Source organism: Euprymna scolopes, chromosome 45 (assembly GCF_053919585.1).
Source record: "Euprymna scolopes isolate OS-2025 chromosome 45, ASM5391958v1, whole genome shotgun sequence".
Classification (NCBI taxonomy): domain Eukaryota; kingdom Metazoa; phylum Mollusca; class Cephalopoda; order Sepiida; family Sepiolidae; genus Euprymna; species Euprymna scolopes.
The window spans coordinates 60,869,596-60,894,824 of NC_136526.1; the positions used below are offsets into that span (position 1 = coordinate 60,869,596).

The following is a 25,229-nucleotide window of genomic DNA, read 5'->3' on the forward strand; positions in this document are numbered from 1 at the left end:
AATAAAATAATTCGAAAAGTTCAAGCCAAAAAAAAAGAAAATATCCATAAAAAAAACAAAACAACCCAAACAAGCCAAAATAAAAAGCCATAATAAATAAATAAAGAAAAAGATAGGCGCTTCCTAAGTTGCACTGCGTACAATATCGGAGCACTCACGCCCGCCAAAAAAAAAAAAAAAAAAAAAAAAAAAAGATATTGTGAAACTTGAATTCAACCAGAATTTTTTTTTTTTTTTTAAATAGATATAAAATACATGAGCACCAAAAACACTTCTTATATTATTTGATAATTTAAGATTTTTTTTTGTTAAAAAGTCATTTGGGGGACACTTCTGCAGTATAACTTCAATTTCTTTTTGGTATAATAATGCGGTAAATAAGTAACAAACAAGTTTGTTATTTTTCGGAACAGGAAAAAAGTCAGAACATTTATTGTATAAAAATGTATCAAAATATAATTGTAAAACATTTATTTAAAAGTTTGCGTAAGAAAATATAATTTTAATAAAACAATTTCGTAAGGAAAGCAACATAGGATTTTTATAAAATAAAAAAAGTTTCTTTTTTTTTTTTTTTTTTCAAACAAATAAATAATTTAAGTGAAACATTTTTTAAAATTAAAGTAACTTTGAAGGGTCAACAACAAATTAATAATTTAAATGTTTTTTTTTTATCGAGAAGCACCACCTGGCGACAGTTTAGTGAAACGCAACAAAGAAAAGATGGCCACTGACTGCATACTGCACAAGTGCACAAGCACAAGTGCCTTTTGTTGTTTCGTGAACACAAAAACTGTTAAACCTAAATTAATTTTTTTTTAATGAAATATTTGTTTTATTATTTGATAATACAAGAAATGTTTTCTTTTTCTTGTTTCGTAATAACACGAATAGTGTGTTTTTTACATATCAAGGCCCAGGGGCCACTCGAGGATAAGGGTTAAAGAGTGTACAGTAGTCAATTGGACAACATAGTAATTGTCAGTAATAGAAATTCAGTAAATTTGTTAACTGAAGGGGAAGTGCTTATCAAGAACTTGATTACATTGGACTTAAGGACAACCTTATTATAGTCTGCTAGAAAGCAGGAAAACGGAAGACAATTTCACGGGCGTGCAGTTGGAATCTACGTTTAGGTTTAGACACAGATAAAGAAGGGGGAGGAATTATTGATAGTTTTTTTCAGTTTGACGAGTGATTCTTGTGAAAGTTTTACGAGGGGGAACCATAAATTGAGCACTTGCCATGAAAATAACGATAAAGCAAAGACAAACTCGTTGCATCTCTCTGTGAGAAAGGGGTTGTAGGGAAAAATGGACATCTCCTCTGAGGCTACACAGTCTATTTTGAACTCTATCAAGGCAGGATAAGCCCTTGCTAGCAGCTCCTGCTCAGATGTGGCAACAGTACTTCATCCTTGGACGAACTTGGCTCTTATATAGATAGAGAATTGCATCAGCAGTGAGATATCTACTGAATAAACCTATGGTTTCGTTTTTCATGTCTTCCGTTCCGTTTCATTACATAATCAACCATATCCACTTCCGGTAGCTTGATTTTTTCCCCGAGCAATGATCTTGGACATTACCTAAAAATATACAAATTTATATTCTTTTGGAAGGGGGGGGCTTGTTTTTAAACTATACCTACCTCAGTATTTTCTTTAATTTCCTATTTTTAAGCGATTATCCAGACTCCTAAGACGTGATCCTCTCATGTTGGACATTTTTTGTTCAAAAGTTACACTCGACATTATTATTTTTTTTTTTTTAACTAAATAAACTTTTAAAAAAAGTTGAACCACTAAAAACTTCGAAATCTAGGTAGAAGCCGAACACTTAGAAAAATCAATTTTATCTTTTTAAAACAACAGTAAACAAGTAAAAATATTTTTTTTTAAATATATATATTATGGGTGTGTATTCTCTTTTAAAACAATATCTCCTACAATAACGGCCATAACATATGTTTTCAATCGATATTTATTCAATAATGGAAAGGAAACACTAGATAATTGGATAGTCCTTAATCCGCGGAGTTTCAAAGAAATACTTTCCTTCTCATCAGAGGGTAGGAATTAGCAAAATACGGGATCGGATTTTGCATGCAAAAGTATTTGATGAAACAACAAGTAAGTCAAAGATCTTACTTGATAACAAAAAAAGTGAAGCAGAGGGAATATGTTTAAGAAAAAGGTGATTACAAATGAATGGATAATATATATAATATATAATAATAATGCCTTTGGATAATTATGGACCATCTTCTTCCAATTACGGGATTTCCTTGGATTTTACTTGTGCAAATGGAAATTCAATTATCTTCTTGAAGTTATATATTTGGATTTTACCGTCATTGGATTATTTATCTTCCACCAGAATATCCATTCATGTGTAATCACCTTTTTCTTAACCATATTCCCTCTGCGTCACTTTGTTTTATTATCAAGTAAGATCTCTGACTTACTTGTTGTTTCATCAAATACTTTTGCATGCAAAATCCGATCCCGCATTTTGCTAATTCCTACCCTCTGATTAGAAGGAATGTATTTTTTCGAAACTCCATGGATTAAGGACTATCCACTTATCTAGTGTTTTTGTTTTTTCAGATTAAATATGTTTTTAACTCATTTCAAAGTGTTTTTAACATGTTTTATTAACTGTTTGCTCGTGTTTTTTAACATGTTTTATTAACTGTTTGCTCGTATATACATACGAGCAAACAGTTAATAAAACATGTTAAAAAAACACTTTGAAATGAGTTAAAAACATATTTACTCTGAAAAGGAAACACTAGATAAGTGGATAGTCCTTAATCTACAGAGTTTCGAAGAAATACTTTCCTTCTCATCAGAGGGTAGGAATTAGCAAAATGCGAGATAAGATTTTGCATGCAAAAGTATTTGATGAGATATATATATATATATATATATATATATATATATATATATATATATATATATATATATATTGTTGTTGTTGTTTTTTGTACATATAATTTTAGTTTGCACAAACTTTTAGAAAAGGAAGAGTTAAGCGACATCTCTCCGCGGTTCTTGAAACTAAAATACAAACATTCGCCTCATGTAACTGTCATGTATACGTGCAAAATAATTATTTAAAGTTTCCGCGGACTTGCTTATCTATAAAATTTAAATGCAATATTCATTTTCAGCATATCCCAAAACCGATAAGATCGTCATTTTAAAGGAAAATGTTAAGCTGGAACTCAGGTAAAAATTTTCAAATAAATAAATAGAAAAAAGAATTATTGGCTTTCGGGTCAAGATCAAAGTGTAGTATCTGTTAGGAAGCTGTATTTCACTTTATTATTCTCGGTTAGTGGAGGAGAAATCCTTCATAACGGTGACAATTATTTTTGTTTTATCCAGAATGCACTTTTTTGGGGAGTTAGATTTTTGTTTCTATCCAGAGTGCACCTTTTCGGGGAGCTGGATTTCCCCAACATTAAAAACTGACATTGTCTTTAACTTTGCCCACGTGGGGGAGACAAACAAATAAATAAATAAAAGTGCAATCAATATATTAACTATCGTCATCTATTTCCTATGGCGTGGTAATGGCTCGAGTAAGTTAGTTGCGTAATCGCCAATAATTTTTAACAATGAAAGACAATTTGGTACTAGTGCAGTTGCAGTGGGCAGTGCACTCACTGCACTTATTGATCCGTGCTGAAATAATAACGTTATTATTTAAAAAGCCATTCTTAACATCGGGAAGGGAGGGTGTTTTGTAACTATTCTATATTTTAACCTTACAACTGAATAAAAAACATATCATAAAACTTTAATTAAACTTGGAAATACGATTTAAAAATTAGTGCGGATCAGTAAGTGCACTAGCACTGAATATCTTGTAATTTAACACACCGCAAAAAAAAATGTAAAAAAAAATCACAATAAAATGAAACACACACACACACACACACACACACACACACACACACACACACACACACACAAACAAATGAAATTTAAATTTAATTTAACACGACGAAAACAAAGAAAATGAAATCACAATAAAATTTTGTAAAAATATTTTAATTTTCTGCGAACTTGCTTTTCCGGTCGCCATCTTAAAATGTTGACTTCCACCTGTCAAACTCGTCTCGTTTAAATTAACTCATGTTATAATCGTTTCTTTGTTAAAAACAGATTGCCAAACAAAAAGTAAGTATTTATTAATTTAATTGCTTTTGAAGCTCTTTTTTATTACATTATGATTCCCTTTGTTTTACTACAGGGGCGCGTCGAAACCATTATGATTGCCTTTGTTTTAATAGAGAAATGAGTCAACATTCCATGATTGCATAGAAACAAAGAATGGTACTATAGAAATCACTCTAATCGCATTTTTAATTGTTTACTTTGTTTTTAAATTTTCGGTAAAAGTGCACTGGGTGACCACCCGAAGATTTACCCTTAAGAAGTTTTTTTTTTTTAATATATATTCAACTGTTTACAGGTGTATTCGGATCTACTGCAAACAAATTCCGGGTGTGTATTACTGTATTCGAAAAAGTTGTCAAAAAATAAATATATAACAAATAAATGTTATCAAAGGCAAGATAAATTACTTTTCTGCCAAACTGGATATTTTTTTTTGTGTTTTTATTCAATGTAACATATTTATTCAGCTCGAAAAACATACAGTGTTTACCGATGTATTCGAAAATTCAAGATGGCGTCTCACACCCTCTTTAACACCATAAGTATGGAAAAAGGTGTTATAAATAAAAAACTATACAAAATACTATTAAAAACCCGCCGAATGTATGTCAACCTATGTCACGGTAACATATATTGAGCGAGTTTTTAACAGTATTTTATCCGGTTTTTTATTTATAACATCTTTTCCCACACTTACCGTGTTAAAGAGAGAATCAGACGCCATCTTGAATTTTCCAATACATCGGTAAACACTGTATGTTTTTCGAGCTGAATAAACATGTTACATTGAATAAAAACACGAAAAATATATCCAGTTTGGTAGAAAAGTAACTTATCTTGCTTTTGATAACATTTATTTGTTATATATTTGTTTTTTGACAACTTTTTCGAATCTGTGTACAGTAATACAAACCCTTTTTTTTAAAACAAGCGAAAAAGAAAAATATTTTTTTTTTCGTAACATGGGTGAGGTTGGGGGTGTCTATTCCGACGGCCGTTCTTAACATGGGGAGGTTGGGGTGTCTATTCTGACAGCCGTTTTTAACATGGGGAGGTTGGGGTGTCTATTCCGACCGCCGTTCTTAACATGGGGAGGTTGGGGGTGTTTGTTACGACAGTCGTTCTTAACATCGAGAGGTTGAAGGTGTTTCTTTCGACAGCCGATCTTAACATGGGGAGGTTGGGGGTGTCTGTTCCGACCGCCGTTCTTAAACTCTAATGCTATCTATAATAGCTTTTGTGCAATGGCCGCCATCTTTTTTTTTTTTTAACAAGGAAAAAAGTGTTATAGTATTATCTTTTTTTTTTCTAAACAAGCGAAAAAGAAAATGATTTTTTTTTTTCGTAACATGGGTGAGGTTGGGGGTGTCTATTCCGACAGCCGATCTTAACATGGGGAGGTTGAGGTGTCTGTTCTGACCGCCATTCTTAACATGGGGAGGTTGGGGGTGTTTGTTACGACAGTCGTTCTTAACATCGGGAGGTTGGAGGTGTTTCTTTCGACAGCCGATCTTAACATGGGGAGGTTGGGGGTGTCTGTTCCGACCGTCGTTCTTAACATGGGGAGATTGGGGATGTCTGTTCCGACTGCCGTTCTTAACATGGGGAGGTCAGGGGTGTCTCTTTCGACCGCCGTTCTTAACATGGGGAGGTTGGGGGTGTCTATTCCAACCACCATTCTTAACATGGGGAGGTTGGGGGTGTCTATTCCGACCGCCGTTCTTAACATGGGGAGGTTGAGGCTGTCTATTCCGACAGCCGTTCTTTACATGGGGAGGTTGGGGGTGTCTATTCCGACCGCCATTCTTAATATGGGGAGGTTGGGGTGTCTTCTGACAGCCGTTCTTCACAAGGGGAAGTTGGGGGTGTCTTCTATTTTAAGTACTAAAAACGCATTTATTTATTCTAGTTTTAATGAAGATAAAACATCGTAGATGTTAGCAATTGATTTTTTAAATATTTCTCATATATTTTACAAAAGACACTAAAGTCCTGTAAATACGGAGGACATGGTTCTACAATTCATTGTTAAGATCCACTCAAAACAAAAACGTCTTTTTCCGTCTCTTCTTATATACTCTTTTTATTGTTACATTTTCACCCCAAACAAGGCACATTGCCACTTTGTTGTAGGGGGTTACTATCAGGGACATAGGCATCAGGGGTACTGTGTAGAGAGTTGGGCAGGAAGATGTCGAGGGACAGATAAATCACTGGTACTTTCTGTACAATTGATAGATAACTTCTGGATACTATTCTATCACATTAATCAATAACTCTTTTCCCGCTACTTGTGCAATTTTCTATGCATTTGTGTTGACAAGTTTCATTTTTACCACAGACGGTGCAACTTTGATAAAGGTTGCGTTAATGATGGAGGACTGTCTCTGTGTGTATATCACCCTGTGTTGCTGCCTCCTTCCTCTGTGGTATCAATTTCCATTTCTTATTCATTAGACTCGCCAGTCAACCTGACATACACATATGTTTTAGATTTAAATGTATTGGTTTAAAAATAAAATACAACAAATATATGGAAAGAACAAAAGTTCTTGACACCTTAAAACCAACCCTTAATAGCCAGCATTCCACTGGTTGTGGCCTATGTGCACTTGATGAACTGCTGTATTCAGGGAAACTATGCATGGGTAATGGATGAATCTCATGATCTGCAATGCCATGTTACTCAGTCTTTGTTGATAGAAACGTGTACTGATAAGCATTTCCAGAAGAGACAATTCATTGTTTCTGTCGCAAATGTTGTGGCTCAAGCTGAGGAATATGAATTGAACATGGCATTGAATAGATGGAGAGATGTCTAGCATCACTTGCAAAACAAACCCTTGTTAAACTGTTTCTGATATTGTGACTTTATTCCCTTGCCATCACATTATCCTCTACGTAATTCACTTTTTTACTCTTATTCACTCCAACGACAGCAAGACTGTAGCAAGTTTAGCAGCAAGATATTATGTCGTATATTTCTGTTTGCTTCCCATCAGTTTGGCAAATAACAATCAAGGTCCTGAATAGAAGTGTGTGCTCTATCCCAACCATCATCAATGGACCTGATGTACTCTCATCACAAATAAAAAGTCAAACTCTTTACCAAATACTTTGCAGATAATTTTACCCTTTGTGATTAGAGCCGTCACCCCCCTCCCCATATTTCCTCCTGTGTTTTAAAATATGCTATGTGATATACAAATATCTGTGCATGATGTTGCCGAGCTAATCAAACACCTTGATTCTAATAAAGCAACTGATTCTGATGGCATACAAGTTATAATGATTAAAAAGCTTCAACTTGTACTAGTTTCCATACTTACAAAGCTTTCCAACACCATGGAAAACCTCATCAGTATGTCCTGTATTTAAAAATTCAGGTGATCGGTCATCTCCCTCTGAATACAGACCAATCAGTCCCTGTGTATCATAAGTTGCTGGAATTTATGTTAAATAGGGAAGTAGTCAACCACCTCAGCAAAAATAATCTCCTCAGTGACATGCAATATTGTTTTAATTCTGCTTGATGAACAGAAGAGATGATTACCGTTGTATATCATAGGATTAGCAAATCTCCTGAGGCAAGCTTCCTTTCTAGGGCAATTGCTCCTGACATATCAAAGGCTTTTGTAAGGGTATAGCATAAATGTTTACTCAGCAAAATCTCCAACTATGCTATAGCTGGAAATGTCTTCTCAATTATTAAATCACTTCTCAATTCCTGTTGTATGTTGCTGTTATGCTGACAATTCGAAGGAAAAACTTACACGTCACATGTTATCAGTCATAACAGTCAGTGAATGAGAAGCTTTCTTATAATTGTTTAAGGAAAGAAGCTTAGTCTTAGCAGCAATAAATGTTACAATCTATTTATGTCTCATTCCACTATAGACTGATAGTAATTTTCTAAGGTTTTTTAAATTCATTACTTACAAAGATGCAGCGGGCAGCACAACACATAGCTTCACTATATATCACACCCTATCACAAATGGTTACATTTCCAACCCGTTTCCCTGACCAGCAAGAACAACACGCATCACTTCTAGATCTGTTTCTGACCACAGTTCCCGAGGATTGTATAACAAATGCTGACAGCCCACTCGGGAACACTGATCATGCAGTGATAATGGTCGAAAGTGCCCTAAACTCTAGACCCAAAATTGAAGAGCCAGTGCTCAAAACAACGAGATATTATAAAAACGCTGACTGGGAAACCATCAGAGATCTTATCAGAGATGCCCCATGAGGAAATATTTTTTCTCTTCCTGCTGAACAGTGCGCAAATGAGACCACTGAATGGTTCAAAACGGCAATTGAAGCACATGTTCCCATGCGGAAATTTTATAGCAAGTCCCACTCTCCCCAATGGTTTACTTTTACTTGCGCAACTGCCATTGCTCAAAGGCAGAATGCATACCACAGATTTAACCGACATAAGTCCATTTCAAACAAACAGAAGTATATAGAAAGAGAGAATTTACTGAAACCACTAAAAAATGCATCAAAGCACAAAAATAAGGAATACGTGACTTCTGGAAAATCTACAACAGTGTAGTAAATAATGGGCAATCAACAATTCCCCCACTAACCAACAATCACAAGTTGTTTGCTCAGCAACCAACAAGGTTAATATGCTTGCCAGTCGGTTTGCCTCAAACTCCACACTGGATTCTTCCAACCACCCCCTACCTGACTTTCCTTTGTGGACAAACACCATGCAAGACGATCTAAAAATCACCCCTGCTCAGGTGCATGCTATCATAAAAATGCTTGACACTTCAAAAGCATGTGAACCCGATCTCATCCCAGCTGTGCTATTAAAAAGTGCTCAGCCGAAGTAGCACCAGTTCTCTACAAACTCTACAACAAATGCCTTAATGAATCTTGCTTTCCGGGCTGTTGGAAAAATGCTTCTGTGGTACCAGTATTCAAGAATTCTGGTGAAAGAACTGACCCATCAAATTATCGCCCCATTAGCCTCCTCCCACTTTTCGCCAAAATATTTGAGACCATAATTAATCATGCTCTAGTCGATCACCTTGCAGATGCTAAACTTCTGACTGACAAACAATATGGATTTAGACAAGCCCGTTCATCAGCAGACATCATCACTGTTATCTCTGAACATATATACCATTCACTGGACAAAGCGGGGAAAGGCAAAGCGGTAGTTCTAGATATATCTAAGGCTTTTGACAGGGTATTGCATGAGGGTCTCCTCAGGAAAATTAGATCAAACGGTATCACTAGTAGAATACTTAACATAATTAAATCCTTCTTAGATAAGAGAAAAATCCAGGTTGTCCTCGATGGTTGTACATTGAAACAATATGATATACATGGGGGAATGCCTCAGGGGTCTATCCTTGGACCTCTATTGTTCCTAATATTCATTAATGACCTCCCCGACAAAATTGCCTCTGAGATGGGTATATATGCTGATGACACCACACTCTAACAGGCATGACAGGAAAACAAATGAACACATATCTAAAGAAATGGCAAAAATACTAGAGGATGACCTCCAATCTGTAGTGGAATGGAGACAAAAATGGATGGTCACATTCAATGCTGCCAAGACTAAACTGGTGCCCTTCAATAATTACAAGAAACCTTCTCTGCCACTAATAGCAATGGCCAGTGACTCTTTATCTGATAGTACATCTTTCAAGTTGCCTGACCTAACGTTCACAGGAAACATGAGTTGGAACAATTACATTGAAAACATTGCCAGGGCCGCTGCAAAAAAGGTAGGCTCTCTCTATCGTGCTAGAAAACTACTAACACCCAAAAGTATCCTGTACCTCTATAAGGCCACCATTGTATGGAGTATTGCTGTCACATTTGGGCTGGATCATCTACTATTAGGCTCTCGCTTCTAGACAAGGTTCAAAAGAGAGTCGCCATTCTGATAAGCCTTGAACTAGCATCTAAGATTCAGCCTCTGTCCCATCGACGAAATGCTGCATCCCTCTGCCTGTTCTACAAGTATTTTAATGGTGAATGCTCTGGTAAACTGAAAACACCAGTGCCCCCACGATCTAGACAACCTTGACAAACCCGACGGGCAGCTAAATCCACCCCCACACAGTAGAAATCCCTAGATGTAAAAGATCTTTCTACTCCAGTAGTTTCTTCCTCAGAACCGCTAGACTCTGGAATTCCATTCCAGGTCCCTGCTTCCCCAACTGTACTGACATGCAGAAGTTCAAGTGTAACGTGAACCGACATCTTGCTGCCCAAATCCCAACATAGTACCCCAGTAGTTGTTGCCCCTGATAGTAACTCCATACAACAAAGGGGCAATGTGCCTTGTTTGGGGTGAAAATTTAAAAAAAAAAATGTGTAAATCATGTCTATAAAGAATATGATGTCCTCAGCAAATATGTCGATTTACAACACAATTTTATCAATTTCTTAATGAATATCAGAAATAATAAATGTTGAGTGTTTATATCATGTTGTGTGGATGTACACTTACCGAGGACAACCTGATTGTTTTCTTGTCTTAAAGAACTGATTATATTCATCATACAGTAACCCGGTCCAATTTAATTTTCATGGGAAAACCTTTATCAAGACCTACTACCTTTACTTCCCTCACCTTATTCAATGCATGGTATATGCATTCACAGATGATTATTTGAATATCTGCTGTTGAATAACTTTACCTAAATCTACCGTTTGTCAAAAAATATTTAGCATTTATTAACCACTATAAACCTGTTCCTTTTTATTGTGATTCTCTTGCTACATGCCTTAGGATTATTCATTCACTTGAAAATTACTGTTTCAGCTATTGTGACTTTAAGTTGATCCTTTCAATGCTGACTCTACCCACTCTCTTCTTTTTTTATACAAGGTTGTCACCACTTATCAAGGCCCGGAGGCCACTTGGGGATAAGGGTTATTGCATGTACAGTATGTTAGTGTTGAGATTTGATAAGGTGTCTTACTTAAAGGGGGCAGTTCATTAGGAATTTGTTTATGTTGGACTTGAAGACATCCAGGCTGTAGTCAGGAGGGAAACAGGCAGACGGAACACAGTTCCACAGGCGTGCAGTTTTAAGAAAGAAGCTTTGTTCATGGAATCTACATTTCAGTTTTGGCACAGATAAAGAGTAGGAAAATTATTTGAGAATGGTTTTAGCTAGACGGGTGTTTTTCGTGAAAGATCGGTGAGGGGGGACCAGAGATTGGAGCTCAGACGAGCACTTGCCATGGAAATAACAATAAAACAAAGACAAGCTTGCAACGTCTCTCCTATGGGAGAGAGGTTGCAGGGATAGTAAGAGAAAAAGGCATCCTCCACTAAGCCACGAAGCCTATTTCGTACTCTGTCAAGGCAGAATAGAGTGTTTTTAGCAGCTCTTTCCCAGATGTGGCAACAGTACTCCACCCTTGGACGTACTTGGCTTTTATATAAATAGAGAATTGCATCAGCAGTGAGATATCTTCTGGAGCGGTAGAAGGATCCTACTATTTTTCCAGCGACCTTGGCAATAAACTTGATGTACGTGTTCCATTTCAAGTCAAGAGTAAAGGTCAGGCCCTGAAGCTTATCAAAACATGGCGCTTCCCCTAGTCGAGAGCCATCCATTTCAATTGATGCCAGATGGGGATCAGAGTGTTGATGATGTAAAGCTAGGAGCTTGTTTTAGATGCATTAAAGATAACCAGCCACGTCTTCCCCCACTGTATCATGCACTCGGGGTCAGAGGAGAGAGAATCAGAGAACTTTGTCATTTACAGTGTTTGATGTGCTGACGTAGATGGTCGTGTCATCAGCTTAGATGTGAACAAATGATTTAAGTATGTGTTTTGCGAGATCATTGATGCAGATCAGGAAGAGAGTTAGGCCAAGGATGGACCTCTGAGGGACTCCAATATTAACACTGAGGGGACTCTGATTTCTGCCTGTCAACCACTACTCTTATGAGCCTATCAGAGAGAAATGATTTAATGATTGAGAAAAAATTTCCAGTCATACTGTAGCTGGAAATCTTATGAAATAGGCCCTTATGCCATACTTTATCAAAGGCTTTTGATATGTCAAGAGCAATTGATTTAGATAGGAAGCCTTTGTCAAATGTCAAATTTATTCTATTTCATGTTACATTGATGTTATTTCATGTTAAATTTGTTTTATTGCATATTAAATTGATTTTATTTCATGTTAAATTGATTCTATTTCATGTTAAATTGATTCTATTTCATGTTAAATTAATTTTATTTCATGTTAAGTTGATTTTATTTCATGTTAAATTAATTTTATTTCATGTTAAATTAATTTTATTTCATGTTAAATTAATTTTATTTCATGTTAAATTAATTTTATTTCATCTTAAATTAATTTTATTTCATCTTAAATTGATTTTATTGCATGTAAAATTGATTTTATTTGATGTTTAATTGGTTCTATTTTTAACATAATTCCTCACATCTTTTATTATAATTATTTATTATTTTCCAGACTTTTTTACTAGTAAATGTAAACTACACATGCAAAGAGCCCAAATATTCACTCATATCTAGGTAACTTTTAAAGAATACAGACTGCTTGGTGTTCAAATAGTTTTAGAATATAAGTTAATTATTTTTATTTGTAAAATGTTTAGTGTTCTTTATTTTATTATTAACAGTGTGTTTTTATTTTAGTTTTTTTCATTTGTAGGTTTGTGCAAGGCAATTTGAACTCCATAACCTTTATGAATGTTATGATAAAGTCTTTTGATTGTTTAAACCAAAAATATTTTGATTTATTATATTTTCAAACGTATTAAAGAACATCTGAACTGCCTATATCTATTGTCGAAATCATCAAGCATAGCTTCATAATCTTTCAAGTTCAAATATTTTTTAAATAACAGTTAATTATTTTTATTTACAAAAATATTTAATTTTCATTATTGCTTTTATGATTATTTTAATTGTGTAAATTTTATTTTTTTGAATTGTAAATTATGAATTTGAACATGACAAACTTTATGAATGTTCTGCTCAGAAATTTATACTGTCTGTAATATTTTTGAAAATATTATTTATATAAAGATAGTGTTAACTTCTCCAGGACAACAGTCATTGTACTATAATGCCATAGCAAAAGGCCATAAAATCTGTAAATCTGCAGCGTTTATTCTATAATATAAAATCATCAATGTTTATTCCATAATCATAAAATTTCCAGTGTTTTTCATGGAGTTCAACAATTCTTTCCCCGATATTTTGTATTTAGACACACACGCTCTCAGTAATATTTTCAAGTTTCTGTTGTTTAATGCTAATCTGTTAGAATTCCTCAGATTTGTAATTGTCATTTGTGTAGTATGCCACTAGATAGTTGGAGAGTAATGGAAAAAATATATATAATTTGATATGCATTGTTTCTTCAAAATCATTCATTTGTGATTTAAGTGAAAATCAATTTAAGGAAAATTATTTTGTACAGGTAAATATATGAACTAATGAAATATATTATGACATATGAAAAAGTTGAAAACAGCATGGCAAAAATTGCTAAATTTATAACGTACACGTTACATATTTCCATTCTTCTTGTGAAAAAGAATGATTTTTATTTGCTATGTTTTATGGCATATCAGAACGTATGGTGATCTATATATTCTTCAACTTTTAGAATTTTCAATTCTTAAATATTCAAACATTTATTTGCATTGTGGAAACTAAAGCATTGAAAAAATTGATTCCATGCATCGTGAAACATTAGTCAAAAAGCTTTGCAAAATAAAGATCATAAATACAATATTGTTGCTTCTCCAAGAGAATCATTTATTTTTATAAACTATTAAATTTTGTGAATTAAAATGAATTGTTAAATTTGGAAAATCACTAAGGAAGCTTTTGTGGATATTAAGTTAAATATCTATTAAAAAGAATTCATTTTCTGCATGGATAACTATTGCAACAAAAAATACTTATTATATTTTTACCTTAATCAAAACTGCATTTTTTCTTGAGACTTGGTGATGTTGCTGGTCTGGGAAAATTATGGTGATTTATATATTCTTCACTTTTTCGAATTTTCAAACATTATATATTCAAACATTTATTTGTCTTGTTGAATCAAAAGCATGTGAAAAATTGCTGGATTAATTTCATGCATCGAAAAAAATAGTCCAAAAAATAAAGATTGTAAATACAAAATTGTTGCTTCTCCAATAGCATAATGAATTTTTTTAATCATTTCTTTTTATAAACTATAAAATTTTGTAAATAAAAATTTTCAATTTTGAAAAGCACTAAGGAAATTTTTGTGAATATTTAATTTAATATCTTTGAAAAAGAATTCATTTTCTGCATAGATAAGTATTGCAACAAATATCTTAATTATATTTTTCTTAAAAATGTGCATGATTAATTATGCCTTTAGATCACAATGCAGGTGTCGATCTTTAATTCATTTTAAAAGTAACCATGTATACACCTAAACTTCTTAATATTTTACAAAGAACATGCGTAAAATTATATTATTTCGTTAATTTCATCTTTATTTCCTATTGCAGAATATCCAGCGATCAATCCAATGCAAATTGCACAAAGTTAACAGCCAGAAAACACGAGAAATCACATCTTTTTAAATTATAGGAGTTTTTTTCTAACATAAGAATTTTATGAAAATACATGGAAAAAATCCTGACAACTGAGTATGTATTTCTTCTATTCTTGGGCTTATTAAATATGGTACTAGTTTAAATAATTATTGCAAGTGCATATGACTAATGAACTGATTGACAGTTTTATAAATGCAGTAAATAATAGAATAATAATAAAAACCTATATGCGACTTTAATAATGAGTTGCTTAACTGGTGGATTTGTTCGAACTATCAATTAAAATACATGGAAAATGATTTTATATAAACGAATTATGAGAATCTATATACATTATGTTAATATGTAAGGTTTAAATATCATCTTACAAAATGCATAAATATTCACTGAATCTATCATATATGTTGAGTATTCATCAATCAATTCACATCAATTATTGATTTTTGTGGATTCTCTTGGTTTTATAGTGAACTAACACACAGATGAGTATACATTATAACACGTCATCACATTAAAAAACATGTTTTCATTGAAAAAATTAAATGTAAAAACATTGAATCTAAGATATTTATTCAATATTCATCACTGTCTTTATTTAAAGTCTAACATATTGTAAAATGTTTTCATGTGAAATCTATTTTATGATCGTATAAAAACAAACATTTTACTAATAACTATGTATTTCTCCTACTTGTAGGCTTAATAAATGAAACACTCGTTGTAATAATCGTCTCAAATGCAAAAACCTAATGTACTTTTGGGTGCATATGACTTATACATTCACGAGTCTTTTAAATACAGTATTTTAGGCATCCAAATTATTGAAAAGAAACATACAGCTAATAGGAAAAGTTATAAGACCCTCAATTTGGCCTGAAAAATTGTCGATTATGTAGACTTACCAATTAAAATACACAAAAGTATATTATTTAACTAAACATTTAGATAACTATACATTGCATCATTTAGGTTGGGTGCAAATATCATCTTATGAAATAGTTGCTGATTTATCAGACATTTTCTGTTTTAATTGTAAATGTGAAATTCATAGACCTAATCATCTGTTCACATATTACATATAATATATATGTATATTACATTTACAAAGAAACTAATTCAAGTAAAAATCGTAAATATTTCAACTGGAAAATGAACACTAAATCAAATATTGGAGAAAAACCTTATTTTTGTGAAGTATGTAGCTCTTCTTTTACAAGAAAGGCAGGTTTAGCCAAACATATGCGAACACATACTGGAGAGAAACCATATTCTTGTGAAGTATGTGGCTCTTCTTTTACACAGAAGCAGCACATAGTGCAACATGTGCGTACACATACTGGAGAAAAACCATATTCTTGTGAAGTATGTTGTTTTTCTTTTACACAGAAACAACATATGTTGCAACATATGCGTACACATACTGGAGAGAAACCATTTTCTTGTGAAGTATGTGGCTCTTTTTTTACACGGAAGCAACACATGGTGCAACATATGCGAACACATACTGGAGAGAAACCATATTCTTGTGAAGTATGCGGTTCTTTTTTTACACAGAAACACCACATGTTTGAACATATGCGAACCCATACTGGGGAGAAGCCATATTGTTGCGAAGTATGTGGATCTTCTTTTACACTGAAACAACATATGCTGGAACATATGCGAACCCATACTGGGGAGAAACCATATTCTTGTGAAGTATGTAGCTCTTCTTTTACACATAAAACTTCTATGTTGCGACATATGCGAAATCATACTGGAGTGAAACCATATTGTTGTGAAGTATGTGGCTTTTCTTTTTTCAGGAAAACTGACTTTATCATTCATATGCGAAGACATAATGGAGAGAAACCATATTCTTGTGAAGTATGTGGCTCTTCTTTTGCCCGTAAAAATTCTATGTCGCAGCATATGCGAACTCATACTGGAGAGAAACCCTATTCTTGTGAAGTATGTGGCCGTTCTTTTATAAGTAAACCTGAGTTGATCATTCATATGCGAACACATACTGGAGAGAAACCATATTCTTGTGAACTATGTGGCCGTTCTTTTGCAAATAAATCCGGCTTGATCGTTCATATGCGAACACATACTCATGAGAAACCATATTCCTGCGAAGTATGTAGCCGTTCTTTTGCACATAAATGCAGCTTGATCATTCATATGCGAACACATACTGGAGAGAAACCATATTCTTGTGAAGTATGTAGCCATTCTTTTGCTCAGAGACAACACATGTTGCTACATATGCGAACACATACTGGAAAGAAACCATATTCTTGCGAAGTATGTGGTTCTTCTTTTACACATAAAAATGGTATGTCACAACATATGCAAACACATACTGGAGAGAAGTCTTATTTCTGTTAAGTATGTGGCTTTTCTTTTATAAGGAAACCCAGTTTGGTCATTCACATGTGAACACATAGGGAGGGAGAAAATAAAATAACAAGGACTTATGTACGATATGAAAAAAAACTCGAATCTAAGAAGGTATCAATCATACCAGTTGATATAGGAGCAACCGGGCTAATGAAAAAGAATTTCAAAAATTATCTGGCGAATATATCCAATGAACCAAGTGCCAAGGAAATACTAATAATAGCATTTAAAGGGACGGTTAGAATCTTTAAAAGATCTCTCGGTTGTAGTAACTAAACTAATGGGAGAATGTTTGGCATCTGGTAGCATGCAACATCTCCAGCAAAATCAAAGTGAAAAGAAAATTAAAACAAAAAGGAAAAACCATTAAATCAATAAAAAGCTGAATAACTTTTTGAATGGAATGAAAATATGAATAATTTTTGATAAAAAAATTTCTTTTATAACAAAAAATACTGTAATTTGAACAATTTACAAAATTTATCCGTGATCTTTCAGAGTTATTAGAAATCAATTTTTAGTTAATGCAAGAAAATGATATTTAAAATCATTTTTCTGATTATACTTTTATACTTTAACAGAAAATAAAAATAATTCCAATTGCATAGAAAATTTATGCAGTTTTTCTGTATTAATATATGACTTTTAAGTATTTATTACCAAAATGAAACGATTTTTTAATACAATTCGAGAAAAAAGTTTCTTCCTATAATAATGTGTATATTGGATCCTAATTTGTGCATGGAATCTTGTATTTCATCAGTTTTTACTAAGATTACATCAGTGATAACCAAAAATCTTTTTAAACAGATTTTGAAAAATTAACTTTCATTAAAAAAACAGTATTTGTGATTTGTTGACTCCATTTTTGTATGAGGTTTTGTTTAATATAGAAAATAAATCTGCGATTTATTTCATATTCTTTTCAAAAATTATTTGACAATATAAAATTTATTAAAAAAATTTTTTGCTTTTCCACAAAAATTCTATTCTAAATTTTTGTATAATTCTCTGAAACAAAAATCTAAAATCGTTTTACTTAAAAAGTAATTACTCCGAGCTTAGTCGGTGATGGAGAAGGTAATGTTTAGGAGGAGGAAGTATTTTTTTGGTGAAATAGATTGTCAGAATTTCTTAGTGTAAAAATAGAATTTTGCAATGTAAGATAACAAATAAGTAGTATTGCAGTCAAAATGAAGATTGAAAAATTAACCGAAAGAGAAAAGCAATTCAAGGAGCAACTGGAGTAGGAGTAGAAAATGCAACTGGAGTAGGAGGAGTAGAAAATGCAAGAAACAAAAGTCATTTTTAAAATCAAGGAAGTTGTTTTTCGGTTTTTACTTGTAATAGTCAAAATTGTATTTGTAATATAGACAAGTTAAGCACTTGCAGTTTGAAAAGATGTTTGTGAAACTGAATGATCCTTTAAGAAACAGTCGTTACACTGACCTCATTGCGAGATGAGGAAGGAAAAGCAAGTAATGGAATTTTATTGGCTGAAGTGAAATGTTTCGTAAAATTGTTTCTTGAAAGGAAATCTTCATAATGCAGTTTAGAAATTGGTTTTCTTCTAAGCTTTCCAGAATGGAATGTACTGCTCGCTGTCGTTGTTGAATTTAATGTTATGTTGCATGACTTTTTTTCATTAGTTTTTCAATTCTGAGAGTGGATTTCCTGTTGCATTGAACCTAGCTAGGTCTGCTCTTAACTCCTAACTTTTTTTTTATCGGTTGACATCATAATCCTCTCTTGATAGTTTTTATATGAGGCGAATAGGTTAAACAAAATAAAACAAGTAAGGCTGAGTTCCTGTTTATTTACTTTTTGGAAGCATTACTCCCGCAAGACGAGAATTCATTTCATATCAAGAGAGGATTGTGCTTTATTTTGTGTCATATATCATCGAACCTATCATTAACCTTATCTGGGTTTGCTTGTTCCTCCTCAATTTTTTGTATCCGTTTATGTCATTGCAATCCTCTCTTTTTATATGGGAAATATGTTATAACTTGTTCACCATAAAGAAACATTAATATAAATTAATAAGCCTATATAATCATAAACACAATAAACCATTTGAGGAAATACATGCGACTTTTCATAAATATTTTTCACAATAAAAGTTATACAAAAAATTATTTTATAATGCAGAACTATAATTGAGATAATGACACGTTAAACTACAAAATCAATGTCTTTGACCCATGACCACTTTCTGAACATCGATACCATTATCGTCAGCTATTATTTTCCTTGAATTGTTTAATGAGCTTTATAAAAAAAGTTAATAGAATAATTTTAGATTGAACTGTTCATTGAGCTTTATAAAAAGTTAATAGAATAATCTTAAAATTAATAAGCCTATATAATCATAAACATAATAAACCATTTGAGGAAATACATGTGACTTTTCATGAATTTTTTTCACAATAAAAGTGATACAAAACATTATTTGATAATTCAGAACTATAATTGAGATAATGACACGTTAAACTACAAAATCGATGTCTTTGACCCATGACCACTTTCTGAACATCGATAACATTATCATTAAGTATTATTTAGGTTGAACCGTTCATTGAGCTTTATAAAAAAAGTTAATAGAATAATTTTAGATTGAACTGTTCATTGGGCTTTATAAAAAGTTAATAGAATAATCTTAAAATGTGGAGTCTAAGATGATCTGGTGATATATAGAGCAAGATAATAAAAACATGCCAAATAGAAAAGTATCTCGGAAATCCTATCTAATACAAATAAAGGCCAAGCCTGAAAATCTGGAGCGGCTTATATACTGAATCAATTCGTGAAATACAACAGCAAGGATTTTATAGTCATGGACTCGGAAAATTAGAGAGCTCTCAACATTTTGCCAAGAGCAGAAATCCTGATATTTTATAAATTTCTAGGTACGGGCAATTAACGACTGCTTCAGTAGTGGGTATGGTTTTTAATGCCAGTTAATCATAATATTCTTTTTTAATTTTCGAGTACGTTTTTATTGTATTGAAATATTATAGTTTAAAGTTAATTTCTCAAAGAAAAAAGTGTGTGAAATAAAAAAAAATACATGGAATAATTGTATCTAAAATCTGAAAAACCCTAGATTTCACGTAAAAATGCATTATGACAAAAATTGCGTTTACATTTTTCTGGCAAGAAAAATATAAGTTTCTGTAATTACTTCCAAGTTAAGTATTAAGTTAAAGTCTTAAGATAATGAATTAATATAATAAATGTACTTAACTCTTGCAAAAAAAAAGTAATAATTATCCAAAAATGTATCACTGGTACCAACGAGACTCGTTCATTGTATCAAAATAAACACTGCCTGCAAAAATGAAATATGTATGGAAGGACAAATTAGACATAATTTATGTATTTATTCCGGCATACCAATCAACTTTTCTTGTTTTTTAGTCGAAGACTTCCTTCATTTAAAAATGCATAAAAGTTAATTAAATTAATTATACTACTGACAATTCTTTGAAAAAAAGTTAGCACCTTTATTTGTTAATATTAATGCAGAATTACAATTGATTAAGAAAACAATTTATAATCATTGAAAAGATTACACGCGAAAAAAATACAGACTTGCGTCAAAATTTATCATAATGGTTACATTAAATTTAAAGTTGATAAACACAAACAGGCATGTAGTTGAAAAGAGGAGGAGGGTGGGCAAAACACACTGGTTTTCTTTTCAACTCTGCGCATCCATACTTACCGACATGGAACGTTCATATAATGTTTGCCATTTTTAATCAAATTATTTTTCTATGTTCCTTTCTTTCAATTTAATTTTGTACTTTATTTTCCAAGATTATATGAACATTATTTTACGTTGATAATTATACGTTCTTGCATGCAATGGAAATATTAGAATCTTACATGTAAAATTATGTTAAAAATATAAGCGTAAAAAAGTAGAAATAATTTTTGCAATTATAACTTTTTAGTGTGAAAATATTAAATAAACAATGCTGGATTCTTTGATAAAATGAACATTATTGGGATCAAGTAAAGAATAGATACCCTGTAGCAGACGACGATTGTTGGCGATTATTCGAGCATGTTTGCTATTTGATGTGTTTACAAACAACCGACGCGATGTGCTTGTGCCAATGTCCAGGTCGGATCACCGGTGTTAGTTAAAATGTGCGCTTGTCACCGCCAGGCGTCGTCGTCTGCTACAGGGTATCTAGTCTTTACTTGATCCCATTATTTTATGTTGATAATTATACGTTCTTTCATGCAATGGAAATATTAGAATCTTACATGTAAATATTACGTTAAAAATATAAGCGTAAAAAAAAGTAGAAATAATTTTTGCAATTATAACTTTTTAGTGTGAAAATATTAAATAAACAATGCTGAATTCTTTGATAATCTTGGTAGTTCGAGAAATTCATTTTTCTTCGACTTATATCGAATTCATTAATATGAAATTCAGGGGCTTTTTTTCGTAATGTTCCTGTAAAAATTATTTTATTTTTATTTTATTGTTACAAATTACGATGCTTTATTTACATAAAAAGCAAAAATAAATTATTGCGTTTTTTTTTAATTAACTACTGAAAACCATAACTCTCTTAAAGGTATTTTTTGTTAAAAAAAAATAATATCTTTTCACTAGGATATAAATAAAAATAATTAGTTCACTATATTCCGCGATCATTATTTGATAAATACTGAAAATTTCATTAAAATTGGTTAATTTCCTGATTTTTTTGTGAATTTTTAAGTAAAGGGAGGGGGTCAAAATGTTTATACATTGTGAGCATCGGCATTCATTTTGCCCGATTTCCTAGCAAAAAACTCAAAGATGCTTATCAAACAGGTTGTGAAATATCAAAACACAAATATCGCTTTATATCACATACACATGGCGAGGATTGAATCAAAAACGGATTTTAGAGTTATATTAGAACACATTACAAGTTTTCACTTATATTACAGGTCCTTGCATACCTGTTACGAATGAGTTAATGTTGACAATATTTTATTAGGACACAATATCTTTATTTAAAATGTTTTTCATTTAAAACAGATATTTTTAATTATAAAGTATTTAATCGTCAATTTTAACAAAAACTATTTTGAATAAACGAGGTGCTAGGTGTATCAGAATTTTTGTAGGAATTTTTGCAACCCCTAACACGAAACTGCGAATAAAATATAAAAAAACTCGTAATTTCTCTTATAAAAGTGGATTGTTTATTTTTTTTATGGATTATACTTCCAAAATAAACTATTAAAGTTGTTTTAAAAGTAATAGAAATTTTTTTAAACAGTAATGAATTTTATGAACTCAATATTTTTCAATTTTTAAACTTTAAAAATCTATCAAAATTTTCTATTGATTCTATTTTTACAATATTTTCAGGGTCAATATGAAATTTTATGCTCTTTCCAATAAACCGAATATGATATTTTAGACAAACGTTTCTTTAATTCACGCCCCCCATCTTCAAATGTCTATTAAAAAGTAAATAATTAATTTACTCACCCAAGTTTTATATATCACAAATTGAAGAGAAAAGGTCTATAAATAATATATTCGAATTTAAAACAAAAAAGTAGTGTTTTTTAGAAATGGACCTGTAAATTTCGAAGTTGAAAACCTTTTTTTTAACAACGTTGTTTGTTTTGTCTTTTGTTTTTTTTAATGAAACCTTGGTCCTTGCTCATTTAATCGAAAAAAAATTGGGGCTTGAATTACATTTTTCGAGTAGTTATAAACTTGGAAAGACAGGGGGTCGAATAATTCACGCCTCCCATTTTGAAATGTCTATTAAAAAGTAAATAATTAATTTACTTACCAAAGTGTTATATATCACAAATTGAAGAGAAAAGGTCAATAAATAATATATTCAAATTGAAAACAAAAAAGTAGTGTTTTTTAGAAATTTACCTGTAAAGTCCGAAGTTTAAAACCTTTTTTAAAATAAAAAAAAACACGTTGTTTCTTTTTTTGTTCGTTTTTTAATGAAACTTGTAATTATTTAGTCTTGGCAGCATTGAATGTGACCATCCATTTTTGTACCCATTCCACTACAGATTGGAGGTCATCCTCTAATGTTTCTGACATTTCTTTAGATATGTGTTCTTAGTGGAACGTTTTGGAACTGAGTCCTGATATGAAGGGACTTAAGTATTGGATCATACCTAAGAATTGCTGGAGTTGTTCCCGGTTGGCGGGTGTTGGCTTTACTTTAATCCTGGTTTTATTATTATTATTTTGCATTTCTTGTTATTAAAAACGAGACCATACCTTCGGGCTGTATACAATCTTCTGTCATGCTCTTCAACTATCTTGCCGTATATGCATATATCATCAGATATTTCAATGGCTCCGTCACACTCTTCCAATATTTGGTTCATTTTTTTTTTTTTGTTGGAATATGTAGTGTGACACCTTAAAACCAAACGGACACCTTAAACATCGGTACCAACCATATGGAATATTAAAACGTGTGATATAACTTGATTCTTCCTCAATATTAATGGCTCAGTATCCATGTTTTGTATCAAGTTTCGTAAAATGTTTACCACCTGCCAGTTTATGGGAAATTTCTTCCATGGTTGGAGTTTTGTGGTTTGTTCTTTTGATGCTAAGTTTTCGTGTCTAAGCATATTCGTAGTGCATCACTTTTTTCCTGCTACACACAAACGCATTCACCCAATCTGTTGGTTCATTATTCATATCACATGTCTTCCATTTTTGTTAGTTCCTTCTTCTCTCATGTGTACAGGATATTTTCTTGAGGTTGAATGACTGGTGTTGCATTCTCGGCAATATTTTTGTTTACCTGGAAAGATTTCGATACCTTGAAATCTGCCTTGATATTCATTTGCCAGGTTCTCCATATTTTCTATTTTTCTTTTTACATCTGTTGTTGTTACGTACGGGCAAAAATGGACGATTAAAGATAGGTGAACCTAGTTTTGAACGTCGATTTATCATACTTTTTTTGTAGGTTTCTAACTACTTTTTTTTGTATTTGAAAGTTTAGAGACTAAAGTTAATTTCCTAAAGGAAAAACATTTGTACACGTGAAAAAAACGTTATTAAAAATGTTTTCACGGTGAGCTCACCAATTCAGCTAAATTTTGAAGTTAAATAAATTCATTGTAAAAATTCTTTAAAAGATAAATATTAGTTTTCTTGGTCTATTTCAAAGATAATTAGTAAAGTCCTAAGATACTGAATAAAAAACACCTTGTTTGCGCAAAAAAACTGTATTAGCCCTCAAAAAGCAAGTAATTTTACCGTTCGCCAAAAAACGCAATAAATAAAAGTTTGTAAACACGATTATACGGAAGCCCAAAATTTCAGCAAATTAAAACGCTGTTTAGAAAATGAAGTCATGATAGTAAAAGGGGGTAAGGGTGTCAGATTACTTTTTCCCCAGACGTGCATCCGTACATTCCTATTCTGAACGTTTGTATCAATTGTTATAATTTTTTAATTTAATTATTTTTATGTTCCTGTTTTTTTTATTTTTTTTTATTATTTTTCTAGATTATATAAAAATTATGTTACGCCGAATGTTTCACATTCTTGCAAGCAAGTAAATTTTAAAATCTTGCATATAAACATTATGCGAAATATGTAATTTAAAGAAAAGTAGAAATATTTTTGCTATTATCATTTTTGTGCAAATATAAAATAAACAATGCTTAATTAAATGGAAATATCGGTAGTTCGAAAAATTAATTTTTATTCGAGTTATATCGAATTCATTAATTTAGGGCTTTTTAGGGTAATGTTTTCTGTAAAAAGTATTTTATTTTTTTATTGTTACAAATAAAGATGCTTTATTTATATTAAAAAAAAGCAAAAATAAATTGTGCGTTTTTATTTAATAGTGAAAACCATAACTTTAGTTAAGGTATATTTTTAATAAAATAATGCATTTCCACTAAGATTTAAATTAAAAAAAAATAATTCCTTATATTCCCCGATCATTATTTGATAAATATTGAAAATTTTAATAAAATTGGTTAATGCCCTGAATGTTTTGAATTTTTAAGTATGTTTTACATTTTGAGCATCGGCATTCATTTTGCACGTAC

At 31.9% G+C, this 25,229-nt stretch overlaps 1 protein-coding gene across 1 annotated transcript; it reads left to right on the forward strand.

Moving 5' to 3' along the window:
• Positions 1-4,091: 4,091 nt before the first annotated feature.
• Positions 4,092-17,766, forward strand: LOC145269796 (uncharacterized). Its single transcript, XM_080125512.1, has 2 exons — positions 4,092-4,189; positions 14,721-17,766. Exon 2 carries the CDS (start codon positions 15,918-15,920, stop codon positions 17,136-17,138), a length of 1,221 nt encoding a protein of 406 aa, XP_079981638.1. The 5' UTR covers positions 4,092-4,189; positions 14,721-15,917; the 3' UTR covers positions 17,139-17,766.
• Positions 17,767-25,229: the final 7,463 nt, after the last annotated feature.